The sequence below is a fragment of the Prionailurus bengalensis genome, chromosome E4 (genome assembly GCF_016509475.1).
Source record: "Prionailurus bengalensis isolate Pbe53 chromosome E4, Fcat_Pben_1.1_paternal_pri, whole genome shotgun sequence".
NCBI classification, from domain to species: Eukaryota; Metazoa; Chordata; class Mammalia; order Carnivora; family Felidae; genus Prionailurus; species Prionailurus bengalensis.
Genome location: NC_057360.1, coordinates 12,450,529 through 12,473,742, shown reverse-complemented (window position 1 = coordinate 12,473,742; position 23,214 = coordinate 12,450,529). Strand labels below are relative to the sequence as shown.

The 23,214-nt window shown below is 42.2% G+C and overlaps 1 protein-coding gene across 1 annotated transcript; it reads right to left on the bottom strand.

The window, feature by feature from the left end:
- Positions 1 to 2,857: 2,857 nt before the first annotated feature.
- Positions 2,858 to 22,114, bottom strand: NTMT2 (N-terminal Xaa-Pro-Lys N-methyltransferase 2). Its single transcript, XM_043568233.1, has 4 exons — positions 21,673 to 22,114; positions 11,125 to 11,300; positions 4,805 to 5,054; positions 2,858 to 4,022 (listed from the first exon to the last, which is right to left on the bottom strand). Exons 1-4 carry the CDS (start codon positions 21,824 to 21,826, stop codon positions 3,751 to 3,753), a joined length of 852 nt encoding a protein of 283 aa, XP_043424168.1. The 5' UTR covers positions 21,827 to 22,114; the 3' UTR covers positions 2,858 to 3,750.
- Positions 22,115 to 23,214: the final 1,100 nt, after the last annotated feature.

The following is a 23,214-nucleotide window of genomic DNA, read 5'->3' as shown; positions in this document are numbered from 1 at the left end:
CCTGATGAAACGATGGGCTTTGGGTTGGCCATGCCCTTGGGTTGGCTCCTATTAAAAGAAGAGATTTCCTAATTAGGCAGAACCCAATTTTCTTGCTGCAGTCTCTTCCCAGATGCTTGATCCCTGAAGTCACTGCCTTCTTGTTTCTGTGCGTTTCCCGGTCCTGGTGAGCTTGCATTGTTTGATCACGGTTTTGACCAGTCTTGCACATCCCAGTGCTCGTACAACTGCAGAAACCCTTGCGGTTTTTTCCTGCTGCTTTGCTCTGATTTACGTTTGAAGCCAGAAACGTAGACTTCCCCTGAGTCTTTTTGCTTGGAACGTCCCCTTTTATACGTTCAACAAAAACTTGGGTTTCAGCTGTACTAGGGCTTATGCCTGTGACTGAGACTCTAACCATGAATGCTCCATTAAAGGGCTCAGAATTTAACAGAGAAAATAGCAAGGAGACTTGATGAGAATGCCACATGATTAGAGCTGTGATATGTTAAGCAGGGAGTGTGAGGGTAGCACGGAGTGAGGGCACCTAACCCAGCACCTAGGGGCTGAGGGAAGCTCTCCTAGACTCAGCAATGTCTAAGCAGTCTGTGCCAGACGAAAAAGAATGAGAGATGTTCTGTACTAAGGAGGTAATATCTATAAATGCTGTGAGCTACGAATCATACCAACTTTAGGGAACGTAAGTAGTTAAGTACAGGTGCAGGCGATGGGGAAAATCTGAGGCTGCGGAGGGAAGGCAGGGCTAGATCACAAAAGGCTTTATATGTCATTCTAAGGAGGTGAGGATTCATGCTATCAGTGACGGGGAGTCACTGAAAGCTTACACATGACACGGTCAGGTTTATATTTCAGAAAGACTGGCATCAGTGCGGAGAATGGATTTCGCTCTCTAGCTACTCCCCTGAAACTGGCCCCTACGCCCGCCTTCTCTACCTAATCATCCTGTGGCTCTGAACAGCTCAGCTCCACACCCCTTTTCCCGTCAGTATTCTCAAACACAACTAATGATCAGAATCACTTTAAGAGCTTATAAAAATACAGATAATCTGAGCCCACTTTTTCGAACTGGATCCTCATGGGAACGGAGCCTGTCAATCTCTGTTTTATAAAATCTTCCCATGTGATTCTGAGGCAGTTGGACTAGGGACAGAATTAGGGGACTAACAGAGACTGCTCTTTGCACCACAACACAGATATGTCGATGAACATCAACAGTGAGTTTGGCTTGTTGCGTTAGATTAAAGATGGCTGGCACTCTAAATATCTTCCTTCTATATGATCTACACCTCTACTCCCAGGACTAGGAAAATCAATCCCTTACTTAAACCCTCCAGAACTTTCTCTTATTGTTTAAATAACATGTCCAAACCTTAACACAACCCATTAGGCAGCGTAGTCTGGCTCCAATGATCTCTCCTCTCCAGCTACCCTTCCCTTTACCTTGTACTTGTTATTTGCAGGGGGGGGGGGGGGGGGGGAGGGGGGTGGATATTGATGCAATTTACACCCCAACTTCTACTTTGTCAATTAAATTAAGGGTAGTTATGGAGTTGAGAAATTGTGTAAATCAGTAAAGATCTGAAAACTGTCTGAAAAAGGGGTGCCTGGGAGGCTCAGTCGGTTGAGCATCTGACTTCGGCTCAGGTCCTGATCTCGTGGTTGGTGAGTTCGAGCCCTGCGTCAGGCTCTGTGCTGACAGCTCAGAGCCTGGAGCCTGCTTCGGATTCTGTGTCTCCCTCTCTTTCTTCCCCTCCCTGACTCATACTCTGTGTCTCTCTCCCTCTCTCTCTCTCTCAAAAATAAATACACATTAAGAAAAACTGTCTTGGGGCGCCTGGGTGGCTCAGTTGGTTAAGCGGCCGACTTCAGCCAGGTCATGATCTCGCGGTCCGTGAGTTCGAGCCCCGCGTCGGGCTCTGGGCTGATGGCTCAGAGCCTGGAGCCTGTTTCCGATTCTGTGTCTCCCTCTCTCTCTGCCCCTCCCCCGTTCATGCTCTGTCTCTCTGTCCCAAAAAATAAATAAATGTTGAAAAAAAAATTTTTTTTTAAAAAAAGAAAAACTGTCTGAAAAGACTTGGAAAGTGACTTGACATAGGAAGAGAAAAGGACTGCTGGTCAATCTTCAAGACTCATCTGAGTTAAAGAGCAAATTTCCACATCCACATTATTTCCATATCATTTCCATGTTATTTCCTCCCACACTCAAGAACCCAGGGGCAGAGAATATTGATAACTTGTCAACTACCATTTGAGTATCGGCAAAGCAGAAAGCCAAGAGATAAGAGAATTAAGGGTGCTGGTGTAAAAGAAACAGAAAATTTCTGGAACGGGCCTAAAAAGATGATTTGGCTAATTTGTCCCAAGGCACAGAGGATTAAAACGTGAATGCCCGTGTTTAGCCATATGCGGTCTGGTTGGCAATGGTTCACCATTTGATTTAATTCTGGTCTTAGGCTTGTTCTCCAGTGGCTCTCACTGACATTCTGTCATGTTACCCTAGAGCATGGTGAGTAACAACAGTTAGAAGGTTCCAGAAGCAAAGTAAATCACTTCCCAGGACATAAATGAAACCACCAAGGTAATCCTATAATGAGGTAGCAAATGCTTCATAATGATTGTTTTCCTCCTAAGTTAGAACTCTGACTTACAAACATGATTTTTACGGTTACAGCATATCCATGCGGTAGACCTTCTTTAATTAAACTGATGTGTTGCATTTCGCACAAGACTCCGTCTGTCTCAAAACACAATATATGTCAATATACAAATATACGCCTCAACATGAAGATATTGGAGTGCTTCGAAGATAGGAACAGTGACATTTAAACATTCTGCTAATAAAAACGAAATGCTGTGCTTGAATGGTGTTAGATTATTTTTAATTAAACCAATGCCTTAAATTAATCCCATTAGTTCAGTTTTCAGGTTTATCATTTCCCTTCTCTTCCCAATGTACATTCACATCAATGAAAGCCACGGGGCCAGACGCGATGAGGCAAGCGGTGTCGGAGGCCAGTGGCTAAAATTAGATTATCAATGACATTTACTTATCTGTTCACAGCTGAAATGTCAACGGTACAACATTTTCTCCTGAAACGAGACGCTTCCTCATCATTGAAATGCAGGCTTCTGTTATCAAATTACACCCATATTACATCACTGGGTGGTGAAACTGACCCCAAATAGAAAGCGAAACCATATATACTTTTTCTGTGAAGAGAAAAGCTAAAGACAAGATTAAGCAATGGGTTTGTTTTCATAAGATTATTTTGACCCGTGCCTTTCGTAATTAGGGTGAGCTTTTACTTCTAAGAGAAATAGTCGTCCCGGAGAGGAAGGGAATAGAATGCATCTAACATGAGGGCAGAGCAAGGGGGGCCTAGACTTTACCCCATCCATCCCGGAATACTCCATAATGCAAATCTTCAGGGACCAGGGCAGTTTAGAATTTGTGAACACTGCTCCCTTTTCTGGTTTTGTGTACAATGTACAGTTTGGGTGTATACGGCAGTCTCTTAAAACAGTTTTCCTGATGTTTCACTGCATTTATCTGCCGGGAAATCCACCGAGTGTGTGCACGTACTTATAAAATTAGTGGAAACTTGTACATACTACATTGAGCATTTCCAGACGTGCATTGGATCCCTTCTCTCCATCCCGCCACCCCCCCCCCCGCCGCCGTGAATTATGAGGAGCGTACTTCTGTCCCAAAGCACCCCTGTGCCGTCCAGCCCCATTCCCACCTGCTGGTCAGGACTGTCCATCACTGTGCAGTGCGAACATCCACACCGGGATGCACTGTTCTGGAAAGCCATCCTGCTTCTTCTGGCCCAGCACCACCAGCCCGCTCTTCCTAATGAGGCTCCGGAGGATGTCCATGTCCCGAGTCACACTGCTGTCCGAGAGATCGAAGATACAGCCCTCCCGAGCCACGTTGTCCTTCAGTATGATGACACCGTTTTCCTTCAGGCCAGCTCGGCACCGGGAAAGAAATACAAGAAGGTCTTTGTCGGTCAGGTACCCTACAGGTGAGGCCAAGTAGATGGGGAAACAGGATGGAATGGTGGGGGGTGGGGAGGGAGGGGAGTAGGAAGGTAGGAAAGATCACAAGGCTAAGAATCAGGAGACCATTGGTTCACTCATTCATGAATTATTTAATAGCCTGAATTGTTCTGGTTGTGGGAGGCTTCGATAGGAGGATAGGTATCCTCTCTGAGGAGGCTCAGTGTCCCATCTATAAACTAGATATTATGCCACCTGTTCTATCTACCTCATAGGCACAAAATAAACTATTGCCTTTCCCATGAATCCCCGCCATCGTCCCCAGACAACCCAACTTTGTCATTACTGCTCTGTGTCCCCTAGACACACACACACTGAGACCAATATCTAACTCCCTGCTGTCTCACTTCCTGGGAATTTAAATCTAAGGAAGTCCGGTTTTGCCCCTACATGGGGATAAACTCTTCTTGACCCCACTTTTTCAAGTTTTTCAAGTATTTGGTTTTCTTTGCAGGGTTAGGTTGGTCCAAAGGCACTCCATCTCCAAGGACGGGAATTTTCAGGCTCGTGACAGAGGATGTTAGGGGAGACGGTGGGAGGACCAGAGCTGCGGGGGGAGTTTCCATGATGCCTAAGGTTGCCTAACTACCCTTAGCACAACTACGACTACATCTCCCCGAACGTCCTTGCTCCCTCTCCGCAAATCCTCAAATTAGCCCCAAGTATTGTCTTCTCTCTCTCTCTCTCTCTCTCTCTCTCTCAGAAGGGGACAAAGGCAGATGCCATGCCATGCAGGACTGACCAGAGACCCACTGAATCCAGATGACATCATATCTCCCCAGTGGGGGTGTAAATTCCTGCAGGTTGTAGCAGTGGTAGCTTTCTACCTTGTCCCCGTTGACCTGCAGGTAGTTCTGGGCTTCGACGAGGAACGATTCCATCATGTCCACCAGTTCCACGCTTTTGAAAACCGGCAACAAGACATGCTTGCTGACCCTTCCTATTCCAGAGCCACAATCCAAGGCACAGTCTGTCCCAGCTCTCCCGGGGCCCTGCAGAAAGGTACCTTGTGGGATGCTTCAAGTACAGACACGTACCCTGAGTCTAGGATACTCCGGTTACCTCTTTGAACCAACTTTATTTAGGTCAATTTTCATATAATAAAATGTACTATTTTAAGTGTACCATTCAATGCATCCAGGCACGTACTGACTACCACAAACAAGTTCTAGAACATCCAATTGCCTCTTTCAAGAAATAGCCAACACTGCTAGTGTTTACTTTCTTTGTTTTATCCAAATAGAGGTCTTGAAAAGAATTACAAAGTAAGATTTTAGAAAATAATGTTTTAGGTCTAAAAACTCAGTAATTTCCTCTAAGAAATGGGTCACAGAAAGCCCTATAAAGTAGAATGTTATTAACTGTAAATTTGGGTCAAGCCCACAGCTAAATGGACCTGCATGGTAGCTTATTGCTTTGTGAAAGAGAGAAAGAAAGAAAGAAAGAAAGAAAGAAAGAAAGAAAGAAAGAAAGAGGAAAGAAAGAAAAGGGGAAAGGACGGGGAGGACAGGGGAGAGAGGAAGGGAGGGGAGGAAAGGGGAGGGAAGGGAAGGGAAGGGAGAGAGGAGAGGTGAGGTGAAACGAAGCGAAGCCGGAAAACCTTACAGACAGAATTTTACTTCAAACCCACCCCGATGGCACACAGCACATTCACATGGATAGAAGGTATTTGTGGCAAAGTCTCCTTATCTCTTTTAATGCTAGAAATTGTTTCCTGTCTTTGTAAGAGAAACTGTATGATGTACTGTGCACAAAACCCCCTAAAATTGTTTTTATAAAGTAGGTCTCAGGGACCCTGGGTGGCTCAGTCAGTTGAGCGTCCAACTTTTTATTTTGGCTCAGGTCATGATCTCACGGTTCATGAGATCGAGCCCCGCGTGGGGTTCTGTGCTGATGGTGCAGAGCCTGCTTGGGATTCTCTCTCTCCCTTTCTCTCTAACCAACCCCCTCTTTCTCAAGATATAAAAATTAAAAATCAACTTTAAAAAGTAATAAAAATAAAGTAGGTCTGTACACTAAATTAACCGGAGGTGAAGGATGGATAGATGGTGGAGGAGGAAATCAGCCAATGAAAACTTTCTCAAACTTGCTTCTGTAAAGTAGTATATTCATATGCACATATGCATATATATATATGGCCAGCTGCACATATGCATATATATATATATATATATATATGGCCAGCTGAAACTCTGAGATATATATTATTCGGTCTCTCTATATTATCTGGTCTAAATTATTTGTCCATAATTGGGATGACTGCTAAATAGATTTTGTGCTAGAAATCATAATAATAAGATCTTGCCAATCAAGATCTTAAGGAGAAAGCCTACTCTTGTTTTCTCAGGAACTAAGGATTTAAGAAAAGATTTGAGCAGAAGGAAACATCAGAAATGCTGCTTTCTAGTCCACTCAAAGGGCCTTCTGTAGAGCAATGAAGGCACAGTGAAGAACAAAAAGTGAAGACATTTTGGCTTCTTTTCAAATGGAATCATAATAAGCATGATTTATCATGTGCTTATATATAGAAGCTCTTTGCATCTGTAATAACTAACATCAAAACAACTCCACAAGATAATGATTACCCCTCAGTTTGAAGCTGAGGAATCTTGGGTTTCCACAGCTAATGGCAGACCTAGAACTTGAACAGGGAACTGTGTGAATCCAAAGGCAGTTCTACCTTAGAGCAGTCCCCTCAAGCACCAACTCCGATTCCCTTGATAGTATCTGTCCGATGCTACGTTGAAAAATATTCTAAGGCTTCACCGAGACTGAGCAGGAAAGAGCTCTGTGATTGACTAGTGATGTCTCCCTTGAGTATGGGAAGGGGCACGTGGTGGTACCCATACCATGCATTTGCCATTTCCACTTACACGACGCCACCTCCCTCATTCAGATATTATAACGTAAACTAAACTCATTCAGAGAAAAAGGAGACCTAGGCTAAAGGCTTATGCTGTGAGCGCCATAAAGAAAACATCCCTTAAGTAAATCCACAACATAAACACGATGGGTGGGATAAGTATAGGAACGTTATTGTAAGCTGTCGAAATGATCTTAGTAGAAATGTGTATACTCAGAGATTACTACAAATTTTTCTTACCATTTCTTGGCCTTAAAGTCTCTACAGATCATGTTGCTCACATTATTGTAGCAAGTGGCCTTAGAATTAGAACCATAGAGCCCAAAGAGGGCTCAGAGACCTATGCCAGAGATGTCAGATTACAATAGCTGACCTCCTTTTTCTCATTGAACAAATAAACCTGAAGCTGCTCTTGTTAAAGTGAGGCAGAGCGTCACCCGCTCGCCCTTCCTGTCATTCTCCCAGTAGGACCTTGAAGGATCTCAGCAAAACCCTAGAGTGCTTAAAGCACTCATGTCTAATTTCCCTACTTTTTTATACCAAGAAACTGAGGCTCAGAGAGGTGAAATGTTTGAAATAGAATTCCTTTGAAAATTCTCACTCTCTGATTTATATTTTTCACCAACGGAGACGTGCGACATTTGACTATAATTACTTTCGAAACAATGGTCATTTACAAATACAGAAAGGTACCTTTCACCCAAATTGTGTGTACTGCTCGCCTCTCACCACTGTGGCTTAGTTGTATTTATTATATTTCACTGCATACGGCTGCCACTGCCTCCCATATTCTTTCTCTCTCTCATTCACATGCAGCTCATATGGGAAGGGGTATTTAAAGCCCATTCTCCGGGCACCTGGGTGGCTCAGTCGGTTAAGCGTCTGACTTCGGCTCAGGTCATGATCTCATGGTCCGTGAGTCCGAGCCCCGCGTCGGGCTCTGTGCTGACAGCTCAGAGCCTGGAGCCTGCTTCGGATTCTGTGTCTCCCTCTCTCTCTGCCCCTAACCCACTCGCATTCTGTTTCTGTCTCAGAAATAAACAGACATTAAAAAAAAAAAATTTAAAGACCATTCTCAGGGACATCTCCTGCCTCCTGGACACCAAGGCTGCCTGTATTGAAATCTGATGTCCTGGGGCGCCTGGGTGGCGCAGTCGGTTAAGCGTCCGACTTCAGCCAGGTCACGATCTCGCGGTCCAGGAGTTCGAGCCCCGCGTCAGGCTCTGGGCTGATGGCTCGGAGCCTGGAGCCTGTTTCCGATTCTGTGTCTCCCTCTCTCTCTGCCCCTTCCCCGTTCATGCTCTGTCTCTCTCTGTCCCAAAAATAAATAAAAACGTTGGGAAAAAAAATTAGAAAAAAAAAAAAGAAATCTGATGTCCTTCCATGAATGTGATTGGACCTATATACAAGGTGTGATTTCAAAACAAGATGTTTTGTTAATTTCATTCTCATTTATGGTATTGTCTTCATTCTTATGGATTCATATAAAATAGTAAAATACTCTTGGGAATTTGGTTTTAGTTTTGATCCTGCCTATATGTTATGTTTTCAAGGACATCATTGTAAGTTCATTCCTGTGGGATTTAAAACTCAAAAGGAAGTGCTGAATGCCACTGTATAGAAACCGTGAAATATAACAAGTGAGACCCAGAGTTTTTAATCATCCAATCTCTGAGAAATGTCAATAGATAAATACCATCAAATACTGATTACTTTTTACAAATTGCCACTTTCCCCCACTAGAAAGCTAAAATGAGGACCGTTATCAGCTGTGCCATTGACATCACCTTGGCATCATTTGTTTATTTGCTAAAGTAAACATAAACGCAGCAAGTTTAAACACCTTTTCTCGCTGTCCCGTGTCACTAAGTGTTGAAAGGAAAGCAAAACTTTAAATTAAACAATCTGCCTTTTCCCAGTTGACATAAGGATAAATCATGTCAGATACTCATATTCCATAACTCCTTGTATCTTGACCTGGATACTAATTTAGCAGATTATTGATGTCAAAGTACAAAAATATCATTTCTTTAAAAAGACTGTTTATACTCAGTTAGAGGTCACGGTTTCACAATGAGCCTTGTCTCCTAAGAAGGACTCCTTATATTTGTTTGAAAAGAGCAGGCTCCTCTTTTCCAACACAAATATGCAAGCACAAGGCTGTTTCCTTTCCCAGGTCCATGGGCGTTGTATGGGCTCTGTCTGACCAGCATCCCTGTGGTCAGCTTGGCACTCCACATGGAGTGACAAGACAGCTGGATTACTAACTAAGCTTCTGAAATGCACTGGGATCAAAGTCAGCCTCACCACGAGGCAGGCAGAAGGGAGAGCTTTCGGCCAGGCCGGAGGAGAATTGAGGTCTGTGGTACACACACACACACACACACACCAAGGATTTTTCTGCTTCATGAGACAAATGGAAAAAATATGTCACGGTTAAGAGTAGAGAGTCTGGTGTCAGACAGGCCTGGCTGGACTTCAGTCCCTGCTCTGTCTCTTACCGGCTGCATAACCTTGACAACTTAGTTAACGTCTCCAAACCTCGGTGTCTACAACTGTAAAAAATACGGATGATAATAGTACTTACCTTCTAGAATTCTTTTGAAAGGTAATCAAGACGATACTTCTAAAGTGCTTAGCAGAGGGACTATTGCAGGAAAAGCACTCCATGAAATCGGTCAGTGATACTGATTTAGAAATACTCCGGGTTATCCTGGCCTATAAACATTCGTGGACGTCATCTCCAGATTCATGGTCCTTCGTGGCCACAGCTGATGTTCAGACACGGCCCCGATGGATGCTCCATCCTGATTTAACTTCTCTGCTCAGACACTTAGTGCTCCACGGAGGTTGGATGTGAAGTGAACCTCACCTCAACACTAGGGATATTCTTGATAGTGCACTTGAAAACCTAACTCAGATATTTATAATATTGATAATGCTTCCCTTATCAGGATACAATGGGCTTCAAATTTCAAACAGATGACTTCCAAATGAATTGGAACGAAACCTGGTTGCCAGTTAGGACTTTGTCTTCAGTAGGACCAACAACAGCTTTGTGGTGTCGGCAGCTTTATTAAATCTATTCTAGTAACTAAATGAAGTTCCTGAAACTCTAATGAATGCATTTTATGAAAGCCTGTTATTACTTTTTTTAATTTTTTAATGTTTTTTTTTTTTTGAGAGAGAGAGACAGAGACAGAGACAGAGCATGAGCAGGGGAGGGGCAGAGAGAGAGGGAGACACAGAATTGGAAACGGTCTCCAGGCTCTGAGCAGTTAGCACAGAGCCCCATGCGGGGCTTGAACTCACGGACCGTGAGATCATGACCTGAGCCGAAGTCAGACGCTTAACTGACTGAGCCACCCAGGCACCCCAAAGCCTGTTATTAGTAGTAGTAGCAATAAATTAGATTTATTGGGTAATAATTATGCACAACAAAGCAAGCACATTTCTTTGCACATTGGCTCATTGGATCTTCGTATTATCCTCTGAGGTAGGTTCGATGGTTAATCCCTAGTCGCAGGTGAGAAAACTGAAGCTTACAGCATTTAAGGAACCATTCCAAGGTTGCTTGTACATTAAATAGAAGAACCTAATGACTATAGAGCTGAAGATTATTGTCCCTACCCTCTACTGTCTTGTCTCCATCTGACAGGGAAGTGAGGAAGCAGTTTCACCCAACCCTGGGGCTACAAAGAGATCACATTCTTTCAAGGCGAAGTCTGAACTACGTATTAAATAATATAAAGAGATTCTACTGTACTTCTCGTTTTCAAGCCAAACATAGGCATGCACTTCCTTACTATATTGCATTTGTATTGCAGGAAATCAGTAAATCGCCCCAAGATCCCAAATGGCATGATCTCTCATCAGTCATCTGGGTGTGAACGGTTTCATCTGGAAGACTATAAAAGAGATGTCTTCTTAATCCCCCAATCGTAGTATTAGCACTGCTAGTTCCCTTTCCCCTGAAGCATGAGAGATTAGCTGAGGCTATAGGATGGTGAAAGGCCAAGGGGGATAAGCCAGTGGTTTGATGCGACCCATCCCTTCTGAACATTTTAAGAGAGGCTTTCGGGCTCAACTCTTGGCTGAGCCATATGCTTTAATACGACTTAAATGACCACACAGAAGCATGTGAGCTCAATGTTTGTGAGGACTTTGCTTCCTCATCAAGCTGCAGTTGCATAACTCACCCCAACAAACTTCCGAAGAAAGTCCCGAGAAGCCTGGATATCTGGGATGGACAGTTCAATGAAATTTCCCATCATACCCTCTTCTGTAGCTGGTACTTCTTGATAGAAAAGTTTAGCTCTGGCATAGAACTGCATTTCCCCATTGATGATTTGACTTGTTAAAGCATACAATTTCACTGCAAATGAAATATTAATATTTATCAATATGTATATGACAGAACAAGTTCAATCTTATCACACATGGAATTGTTTCTCAGAAGCCTGCCCATTTGTCATGTGGAGGAAAGGGCACAGTCAGAAGATCTGGGTCTGAGTTCTGGCTCAGTGACTTACTCGGTATGTAGCCTTGAGAAAACTTCTTAACCCCTCTGATCTTTGGGTAGCTCATGCATAGTGGCATTTTCATGACTTAATGACCCTATAGTTTAATGAAACTGTAGCTTATTACTGTATTTTTTTTTTTAAGTTTGGCAGTATTTGTTATCGTAGAATAAAGAATGTCATAAGGACGCCTGGGTGGTTCAGTGGGTTAAGCATCCAAGTCTTGATTTTTGGCTCAGGTCATGATCTCAGGTCATGGTTCATGGGCTCAAGCCCCACCATGGGCTCCTTGCTGAGTGTGGAGACTGCTTGGGATTCTCACTCTCCCTCTCTCTCTGCCCGTCCTGTGCTCTCTCTCTCAAAATAAATAAACTTAAAAAAAAAACACAGCATGTCACAAGTTTCACAGTGAGTTTTATCTTTGAGCTCCAAGTGTTTTATGAGGATTTAACTGTTAATCTTTACTTCTAATCACAAAGTACATTTGGGGTAGCTATTTTTTCACCTCTTTTTTAAGCAACTCACACTGAAATATCTCTTTGTACCAACATTACAGAAAATGTGCTTAAGCTCTATCTTCTGAAAATAAAATAATTAAAAAATGTTATATTTATTGAGCAACTCTTCCGTAGCAGGCAGTGTGCTAGGCACATTCTCATATACTACGTCACTTCATTATTTTAGACACCGCATGAGGTATTATTTTAACACATTTATTTTTTGAAAAACATATGTTCCAACTTCTGAGAGGCAAATTTGCATGCATTTAAGTGACCTTTGTAGATGAAAATACACCTCTTCAGGTATAAAATAGTATGTTATACCTCTTCAGGTATAAAATATAAAAGGGTTGCCATATTAGAGGACATTCAGGAGGAAATGGTAAAGAGTGAATGAAAGGAAGGAATTTCTCGTTCAAGAATGTAAACTGAATGCATTTGCCTTTCCTCCTTCCCCATATTCCCCCCAAATTGTTTTAATAACCTCAACACATAACTGAAGAAAATGAGGGGGGGGGGCCACCGATGGATTCATGACTTCAGCAAATGTCTGGAAGACAAAAAAGCAGATGGAACAAAGCTAAAAAATTTGCAGCCTCAGATAGTTGCAAAAGGAAATAAGAGTTAATAAAAAAAACAGTGAAAGGACAAATGCACCCTCCCAAAAGCAACTGATAGCACAACTGTAATCCTGGGCAGGGAAGTATCTTCTCTTAAAAAAAAATTTTTTTTTTAATTAATCGCCTAAGGAGACCTAAACCAGTTAGTATAGGATCCTGGAATACCACTTATTTTGTCATAGAGAGGACTCTAAGCATCACATCTGCTCACACAGGTGAGACTTTAGTAAGATCTACTAAAGACATAGATACCAGAAGAAACATTCTCCATTACCTAGAATCATTGACCCTGTTCTTTATTCCTAACTGTGGATGAACAATGATTTCCAAACACATGGGGTTACCACTTTACAGTGGCAGTCTGAAAGAAAAAATAGAGATAAACAATCAGAAATGACCCCAAAGGAAATAGAACTAACTCAAGAAATGGATGAGAATTTGAACCAAAACTAAACAGAAAATTCACATATCCTTGGAGAGATATGAGAACTGGTGCATCCATAAATCAATGATAAGATGCCAAAAAAGTGAAAATTCAACGAATAATAAAGACTTCTTAGAAATTAAAGTTTTGATTACCAAAAACTTTGGAATACAACTTTGAGTAAATTTGTCAGGACAGAAACAAAAAAGACAGATGTGGAAAACAGAGGTAAAAGGATTAGAGCTATAAAGACTTAATTCAGGAGGCTCAAACATCAAACCAATTAGGATTTTTAAGAACAGAGAAACAGAAGGAAGAAAATTATCAAAGAAATAATAGAAGAAAATTTCCCAGAGCTAAAAGTGATTGTAGGATCGAACAAGTGCTGAGCAGCATGGATATAAAAAAATAATAATAATGAAATAAATGCCACATTTACACAAATCCTTAGGAAATTTCAAAATGCAAAGAGGAAGAATTAGAAGATTCTAAAGTTATTTAGAGGGGAAAAGGTGGTTGACCCTCAAGGGTTGCCAGATTTAGCAAATAAAAATATGAGACACACAATTAGCTTTTAATTTCAGTTAAACAAACAATTTCATAGTATAAATATACTTGAAATATTGCATATCACATGAGACATACTTACACTAAAGATTATTTTTTGATTATTTTAAATTCAAATTTATTTGGAGTTTTATATTTTATCTGGTAACTCTATACCCAAAGGACTAGAGTCAGGCTTATAACACAAGTCTCATTAGAAACACTAGAAAACAGGAGCCCCTGTCTGGCTCAGTCAGTAGATCATGTGGCTCTTGATCTCACGATTGCGAGTTCAAGTCCTATGTTGGGTGAAGAGATTACTTACAAATAAAATCTTTAAAAACAAAGAAGCAATGCCATCAATATTCTTAGGTAAAAGTATTTTGAAGCTAAAACTTAATACCCCAACAAACTGTGAAAGAATATTTACCTACCATGGATTCATTCTTCAGAAGTTTGTTGAAGCAATATTCCAGCCCAATGAGCGTTCAAATCAAGAGAAGATACATGTTAAAAGACAATGAAAGTAATCCAAGAATCCAAAGAAAACAAATTCCCAAATGACAGATACTTATCAGATATAGAAAGTTTTTATTACAACAGAAACTATAGGCCTCAGAAACATAAGTTCATCCAGAAGTAGAATGAATTGGATTCTGGGCAATAGACAGAGTAGATAAGAAGCAAGGAGACATTAGTGATATTCTAAAGAAGACATATTTTTAATCTCAACCATCACAAATAAAAGATAGGTGGAAACTCCAAGCAAAATACACAACAGTACAAAATGTTCTGATCAGGATGTAAAGCAAACCAAAATAGACATAATTGCCAGTAGAAAGAAAAGAAACAATAAGAAAGAAAAGAGAGTCTATTTAACCTTCACTAGAAATCATTTTTCTTCCGGTAACACCAAGATTGTGAAACTGGACTAATGTACTGTTTGTCTCTGGATTAAATAACAATGACATAGTCCCAAATTGTGATTTTAGAAGTTAAAAATCCAACAAACACCACTTATATTAAAATATTCCATCATAATACATTCCATCTATGGAGTTACATCAGTATTTTCCAACTCAAAGACTTTGGAGCCACTGTTTGGATCTTTTAATGGTCATGAACTTACTGAAAGGGATATAAGAATCAGTTCCGATCTACATCATTTCTAGAGACAACAATATTATATACTATATCTCCCATATATACTAATTGTTATACATTGATTGTTTTTAAAATGTCTTCTAAAAGTATTAAATATATAGATGCTTTTTGCCATCTTATACACATATTAGCAACTGACTGGGGAAATACAACATTAAAAGGAGAGTCTTCATGTTGAGAACATTGGGAACCACTCACCTACACCAATCTCCCTTCTCTAGCACTTGGTAAAGTGTTGTGTAAACAGCAGGTGGCTCAATAAATTCAACAGGGATGACAAAAATCAAGCATAACTGTCCCCATAGCATGACTGCTCCAAATTCTTCAGTATGTCTCAGAAAACCAGGCTAGGAAGTCACAGTTCATAGTCTTCCCCGAGCTCCATGCTCCCCAGGATCACAAGCGAGCCACAGCCCAGGAGTTTCCTTGATCCAACCAAAGCAGCAAAGCAGCCACACTCATCATCACCTTAAGTCAACTAGTTGGTGAAGTCCATTAAAAACCTTAATCTGGAAATGAGAATGGTCCATTATGCCAGCAACATTTAGACCACAAGTGAATGCCAAGCCCAGCAGGGGTCAGTCTCAATAGGTAGGTTTTTATGGTTATGGGCTTGAGTTCTCATTTTCACCTAATTGACAGGAGCATTTCACTAAAACGATATATGAGGTGTCATGGCCAGCCCCAGGTTCTCCCCTCCTGATAGCTCCTGCAATGGTGCAAGTTGACTCAGATAAGGTAATCAGTCATCAGCCTGTGCCTTTTTACTACAGAAACACATCTTGTAGCTCATTCTTGTAGGACTGTAAGACCTCTGTGAAACTTGGGGTAGTCTAAGACGGAGTTCTTGATATAGTTCTATTCATTCTTGATATGATATGGTGCTTTTTCTTGACCTACATTATGGGCTGACCTCCCAAGAACCTTGCAATAGTTTACTTGTTACAAAAAAGAAAGTAGAATACTAGTTGATTTGCCCTGAAGAATCTAGATCCTGTGAACTCTCTAAGGAAAATGTAATTAGCTAAGTGCTTACATCTGCTGAATATCTTCTTGTCTTTTCATTTCCTTTCTATTCCTTTTTGTTTTTCTAAATGGTTGGTTATAGTTAGTTTAGACTTTATTCCAGACGTTAGAACTGTTTGTCAACTGAAAATTTATCTGAGAGGATGGGTAGGCTAAGTTTAGATGTTTAGTTTGAAATGATTTGAGATAGGATATTGGATCATGCTAACCTTTTATTTATAAGCGAAAGAAAGAAAGAAAGAAAGAAAGAAAGAAAGAAAAAAAGAAAGAAGAAAAATTAAAAAAGAAAAACCCAATTAGGACATGCCCTTGTGAAGGATAAGACCTTCCATAAAAGAAATTTGCAGATGAGCCCTTCCCAATTTAGCTATTAAATAATTAATGATAAAAATGAAAGGAAGGAAGGGAGGGAGGGAGGGAGGGAGGGAGGGAGGGAGGGAGGGAGAAGGATCTAGGTACCATAGAATATTATTCAGCCAAAAAAAAAACGAAGGAAATCCTGCCATTTAAAACAACATGGATACATGGATAGACCCTGAGGGTATCATGCTAAGTGAAATACATCACCGCAGAAAGACAAATACCATATGATCTCACTTGTACGTGAAATCTTAAAAAAACTGAACTCATATCTATTTTTTTCACCAGCAGGGCTGGGGAGTAGAACTTTATCAGTATTTCTGGTGGAATCCAAAGGTCTCGTGTGCCAGAATGCTAGAGTTATCATTATCAAGTCTCAGAATTGCCCTGAGGGGCCCGGTAGGTTTGATTTGCTCCCTGAATGCCTTAGCCATCTGGTGTTTCTTGCCTCTAAAATAATGCACTGCCTACCCTAAAAAAGTTTTAGAGGGATGTTTCCTTTTCAGCTGAAGACGAGTTCGGTGTTTCCTAATTCTTTTCAGGCTTTAACACCAGTGAGGTAACAAAAGGGAGGGCGGGAGGGACAACACACTTTTCCCACCACACATCACATCCCCTACTCACTTGGCTGACGTCTTCCCAACTCTCTATTTCTACTTGAGCGTCCTGCCTCACCTACTATCGAATTTTAGAAGGCCGGAAGTCAGGCCGAGATAGTGGGGACAGATTTCGGGTGAGAATATCATCGGAAGGGTCAGAAGCTGATTCAGCAAGTCGCCATGCCTCGTCTGCACCTGTGCGGCATCGTGTGGGGGTCTCTGTCACTCTGTTTCCACTTTTCCATGAAAACTGCCAGTGTGGGTCTCCCTACACTGAATTCCTCAGGAGAAGGCGATATCTTACTTGTCTGTGCCACCCCAAGACTTACCGTTATGCTTAACCCATAGCAGGCGTCCTTTGACTATTCGCTGACTAAATGAATATTGTCTTGCATTTTGTTCTTCGAGTAACATACAGGTTCAACAAAATGGAGAGTGGCTATAGGGAAAAGCTGACATAAGTGACACAAGTTACAGTTTTCATATAGTTTGTAAGATATCTATCCTCCTAATTAGGCATACCCATGTAATAAGAAAATAGTAACTATCATTGATCGCACATGGATGTATGCCCTACCTATGCTAAGCATTTATATTAACTGAATAGGTGAGAGATGGTATTATCCATGGAAGAACACGGGGCAGCAAGAACACGAGCCCAAGATCGAGTAGCTAGTGAGGACACAACTGGAATTTAAACCCAGGTCTATTTTTTTTTTTATGTTTTATTATTTATTTTTGAGAGAGAGGGATAGAGAGAGAGAGAGAGAGAGCAAGTGAAGGAGGGGCAGAGAGAAAGGGAGACAGGATCCGAAGCAGGCTCTAGGCTCTGAAGTGTCAGCCCAGAGCCCGATGCGGGGCTCAAACTCACGAACCACGAGATCATGACCTGAGCCCAAGTCGGATGCTTAACCACCTAAGCCACCCAGGCGTCCCTAAACCTAGGTCTATTTAAATCCCAAACCCAGATCTTATCCGTCTCATGCTGTGTATCTGAAAGTCTGCTAAATAAAAAGGGGAGTTATCTGGTTCTCCATTTCTTTAAAGAGAAAAATAATCTCGCAGCTTTGCGAAGGGAACAGTAAACATTTGAACAAAGCATCACTGTTCAGGGAGTTGTACAGCAACACCGGCCACAGGGGTGAAATCAATTTGAAAAATGCCAATGGGTTATACACTCAGTTTTATTTGGCAGTCCCACGTGTCTTACAGGAAGTGTTTTTATTAACTCTGGCTTTTAATTGTGATGGCAAAAAGGTGACCATTGTTATCAATTTCCTCCTCAGAGACTTACTCTTCTAGAAAGAGTCAAGTAAAGGGTGGGTACTAAGAACTTGTGGGAACAGTACACCAGGCATCGTACTAAACACTTTCTTACCATCTCTTCACATTTTCTCTTTTACTCCTCACCATGATAACTCAAAACTGGGATTATATGCATCATTTTGCAGATGAGTGATGAGTGACGCAGAATGATTTAGTAACTTAATATCAGACAGAAACAAAGGGTCATGGCCAGGTCCCACCCCACCCCGATTCTGCTGAACTCTGTGGAACCATTGTTCGAAAGGTGAAGTTAGACTAAGACTTTAACGAAGTCCAGGAGTGCTAGACTCTTGCTCAATATATAACTAATAAATATTCATTGACTTCTGTGTACTTGGAAATACACGGTGGATAGTCCTAGAAGAATTACTGACTGGTTAACTTACGGGAACGTCTCCATCAGGCCTTGCATGAGCCCCTTTGAGCCCTGGTATATGAACTGGAGATGTATATAATTGTTCTCCTGTTTATTTCCTATCTGTGCACAAACAGCCACCTTTGGAAATTTTCATTGGGAGGCAGCAGGATTTTGAGGTTCAAAAAAGGCAGATTTGGAGTCAGACCGCCCGGGTCGAACCCCGCTCCACCACCCAAAGCCACGTGACCCGAGGCAGGTTACTTAACTCCCTCCTGAAGAGGGGTTGTATTCAGTGGCATAGCTGAGCCTTCACTGGAGATTTTTAGGATGCACGCTTTTGCTTCTCCACGAATTTCTGAAGCTAGCCGGGGATATTTGAGCAAAGGTCCCCATGACTGAATGTCCCTGCAGAGCGTGCTGTAAGGGACTGGCTACCCAATGCAGGCAGTTAGGAGGAGGGAGGAAGGAAAGAAGGAATCAAAGAGTCTGGTTAGCCACATCCTTCCCATAATTACCCTAAACAACAAACTCTCTGTGTATACCCTGCAGTAGCCATTCCATAACCTTTTTTTTTTAAAGGGCTTTATTTTCATTTCTGTGAAGTTTTGAAATCATCAAAAGGCGGGGGAAGCCAATTCTAAAACACCTGAGTGGAGCTGGGGAGGGAGAACTACTGGCTTCGTTTTGGGTTCAGACTAAAAAGCGTTAACACCCGCGGCTGCTTGGGAAGTCCCATAGAGTGAGCTGAGCTTAACATCTTTGGTGATGCCTATTCTAAGGAAGACCTACATGGTGACATTAAAAGAGGCCTGGTTCTGAGGAAGGAAAAGGAAAAACAAAAACAAAAACAAAAAAAAAAACGAGTCCTTATTGAGCCTTGACAGTTTTCACATATGTAACTGCATTTAATCCTTCCGATTGCCCTGTGGTTTTGAGGAAAATGATGCTCAGAGACTTCAGGAATTTGCATTAACTTTGGTGACTTTTCTATCAGCAGCAGTGCCAGAAGTCGCACTCAAGACTTTAGCGATGTGCAACTGATTATTACTAAGGGATCATTTAATCTGTTGCGAGCAGGTATTGATCGAGTTCTTTCGATGGGCCAAGAACCATGGCAAATGCTAACTACATAGATAAAGAAGAGGAAAAGTAAATGAGTCTCTATTGTCATGGGAGCTAGAGCCACTGATGAGGCCAGGCAGATAGAGCAGAGACTAGACCCTGTCCCCAACCCTAAGCAGAAAATTTACACTGTTGCCTGTTTTACTTTGGGCTTACATGGAAGACTTTGTCAAAATGTTTGTCTTTTATTAATAATTTTTAAGAGATTGGAAATCATTGATAAACTATCAGCACATTCACAGAAGAGAAAAATAGGTAAAATCAGAATGACTCTATTGGGTGAAAAAAGGGATTTAGGCAAAATATAAATTATAGCCTACTTGTCCCAGTCAATTTTCATCTGATTTTCAGATGATACGGAAAAGATTCCTTTCCGATTCACCTTCAGCTACTTTCAGGGGTGTGTTCCTTTTCCTCTCTAGTAATTTGGTTAAATTTTTTTTTAATGTTTATTTATTTTTGAGAGACAGAGCACGAGCAGGGCAGGGGCAGAGAGAGAGAGGGAGACACAGAATCCGAAGCAGGCTCCAGGCTCCGAGCTGTCAGCACAGAGCCCGACGCGGGGCTCGAACCCACGGAGCGTGAGATCATGACCTGAGCCGAAGTCGGACACTCAACTGACTGAGCCACCCAGGCGCCCCTCTAGTAATTATTTTTAAAATCTGGCAGCCATCTGCCTCTTAGTGAGTATCCTAGTAATTGTAATTGATATCTTTCTCCTGATATCTTTCTCTTGATAGCTAAGGCCACCAGGCTACCGTTATCGAGATGGGGTGCACACAAGATACTCAAGAATTAGTTCTGGAAAAACAATGCTCTGCTGGTGTGTGGAGCAACCAGAACATCCTCACCTTCCAAATGGACTGCTCTAGTGTTCTCCAGTTGGATACAAATGAGATGCATGACACGTCCTACAAGAATTACTTGTGGGCGATGTGATCTACCAGAAAGAACCCTGGTCTTGGGTTCTTGCTTTGGTATCTAGATGAGATCTGTCTAGATTAGATCTCATCATCTCTGATTTTCTTTTCCCTGCTTGAAGAAACAAGATGGGGGGGGGGCGGGAGGGGGAGCAGAGGTGCACAGGTGGGAGGAAAAAAATAATGCTACTTTCCTTTCTATCCCATAATATGGCTGTGAGGATCAAATAAAATTACAAATACGGAAAAATTTTAAGAAACATTGTCTAAGTATGAGATGAATGTATTTGTATGTCGAGAATTAAATATCCCTTCAGGAATGGATTTATGAAAAGAAAATTTCGTGGGCTGCTGGTATCTAGTTTCTTGAACGCAATACAAAGAATTATTAGTTCCTACGACGTCTGGAAAGACTGGCTACATCAAGGGCACAATGAGGCTTTGAGACAGCCTTAAGAAAACAGACTGGGGCTGATACATACTGTTTCTGCTTTCATTGGGGGAAAATATAAATCAAAGGGGGACACTTCACTCTTTAATCGCCAGTTATTTCCTCTTCAGTGCTGTTAAGAGTTCCTTGAAGTAACCACTTTCACAGAGGCTGAGAAAAGTAGTGGAGACAAACCCGATAAGCTTTTTATTGCCCATTGTCTAATTCCCTGAAAGCTAGAGGAAATAACGAAAATGGAGACAGACCACTGCCCCCAGTTTTTTTCTTAAAATACAAAGACCAAAGTAAAATTTGCTCCTTTTTGGCTCTCTATTATTGTACTCAGGGAAGCCAGAAAGGATTGTGTGTGGAGTGTGGGCTCATACACACACACACACACACACACACAGACACCTTGCTCTATTATGGTTTAGTTTAGTTTTTTTTTTTTTTTTGGACCCTTAGTTGATATACTACTGCATTAATACTCTCACCTTTGTGTTACCTAACCTGCCCCCCATCTCGATTTTTGCAGATATTAAAAATGTCCTCTAAAACACAGGAATGGAATTTCTGTGAGCAAACCAACACCCTGAGAAGCAAATCACAGTGGCTGAGGGTGCGTGGAAATCCCAAAGTGGAGGCCTGACCTGCCAGGCAGCACCCGGCCTTTGCACCCTGCAAGAAAGAATGCCATTGAAACATTGAAGCCCACTGACATTGGTCATGGGTTCTTTTTATCTGAAAAGAGTCCTTGTTCTAACTCCTCTTGCGTGACCTCGCCACGGTCCACCCTTTCTGGTCCCTTCTCTAGTAGCTCTGACTCACTTACCCAGGGGAATTTTTTCCAGCAGGTAGAGGTAGCTCTGAAAGAAGTCATTGCGAATGGCTCTGTGAAGGATGAAGGACATGCTATGTCGACAGAGTTCGTCGTCGGTCTTCTGCCAGCGGGATCGAAAGGCAAAATGGGCTCCCAGGTGGGCCATGGTGAAGGGGGATGAAAATTATTCCTACAGAGGCAGGAAGCTTGCCTGGCCGTTTCTTTGAATTAGCCTTCCCTTCCTACACGAACTTGAGACTGTCATTTTAAACCGGCCCCTGTCCATCCATATCAGGAGAGGCTGTCATGGGGCGTGGGGGAGGGGCAGCAGACACAGGAGGTCAAGCTCCTGGCGCATGCCTCCGTCTGATTGCTTGGGCGACACCGCTCCAAGCCAGCAGGTGCTAAGTAAAGATGAAAACAGGCTGAGTGGGATCCTGCTTCATCCAGGAAAAAGCAGCGTCCGTCTGTAACTTCAAACAGGGACGAGCACAACCCACTAACACCCTGACTAGTTGCTCTAATTTGATTCCTAAATTGGAATTAGCCTAATTTCCATTTCAAAGCGCTGGGAACATTTTGCAGGAGATCCTGTTTCCTGATTTCCATCACTCCCCCTGGAACACAGAATCCTCAAGTTACAAGGACCCTTCAAAGTCATCCTCGCCACCCAGGCTCCTCTCATCAGTGCAAGTTTGCCCAAATCATTTCGTAGAGGCGGATATGGGTTTCCCACTTTTAAGGATTCTCCAAGAGACGCAGTTATATGAAAACCTATTTTGATGTTCACTACCCATCTCTGCCAGCAAATCTTTCCTTCTAGATTGCTCTAAACAACACCTCATCAGGTTAGCCTGTTTCTTCCTCTCTGTCTATCGTGGGGATGGTTTTCCTCATAAGTATTCACTTAGTGTCTGTACCTCTGATAGGCCCTTTACCCTTCCCACATACTTTGTACCCTGGACGCTGACCCGTATTGAGATCAGTGGGCTCTCTTGCCTTCTAGATTCTAGTTGGGTCCAGCCAATGGGTGGTGCCAGCAGGAGACTGGAGGAGAATAAGCCGATGTATTTATTCCCCTGGCACCTTCCCTGTGGAGATGCCATAGGCTGACTTCTTCCTTTGGTGGAAAGTCATAGCTCCTGGCTGGCATCTTCTCATGCAGATATCCTGACCTACTTCTCATAACTGCTCCCTTCTCTACTGCCTCAGCCCTCCGGGTAGTGACGTGCCATCCTGTCACAAGCCCGGGAGTAATGCGCTATTCCTTGCAATTTTGCTATGCTTACCTACACCTTTTTAAATAGTCCCTTTATTTTTTTTAATTTTTTAATTAAAAATTTTTGTTAATGACTATCTATTTTTGAGAGAGAAAGGGAGAGAGAGAGAGAGAACGCAAGCGGGCGAGGGGCAGAGAGAGAGGGAGACACAGAATCCAAAGCAGCCTCCAGGGTCCGAGCTGTCAGTGCAGAACCTGGAACAGGGCTCAAACCCAAGAATGAGAGATCATGACCTGAGCCAAAGTCAGATGCTTAACCAACTGAGCCACCCTGG

Bases quoted from the DNA above. Each gene is read 5' to 3' on its own strand.
- NTMT2 (XM_043568233.1), bottom strand. From the start codon at position 21,826: ATGGCCCACCTGGGAGCCCATTTTGCCTTTCGATCCCGCTGGCAGAAG. The intron at 5,055-11,124 runs GTGAGTTATGCA...ACCTTTCTGCAG, and splicing joins TTCTTCGGAAGTTTGTTGGG to GGCCCCGGGAGAGCTGGGAC. The intron at 4,023-4,804 runs GTCAGTCCTGCA...CCTCACCTGTAG, and splicing joins CTGGATTCAGTGGGTCTCTG to GGTACCTGACCGACAAAGAC.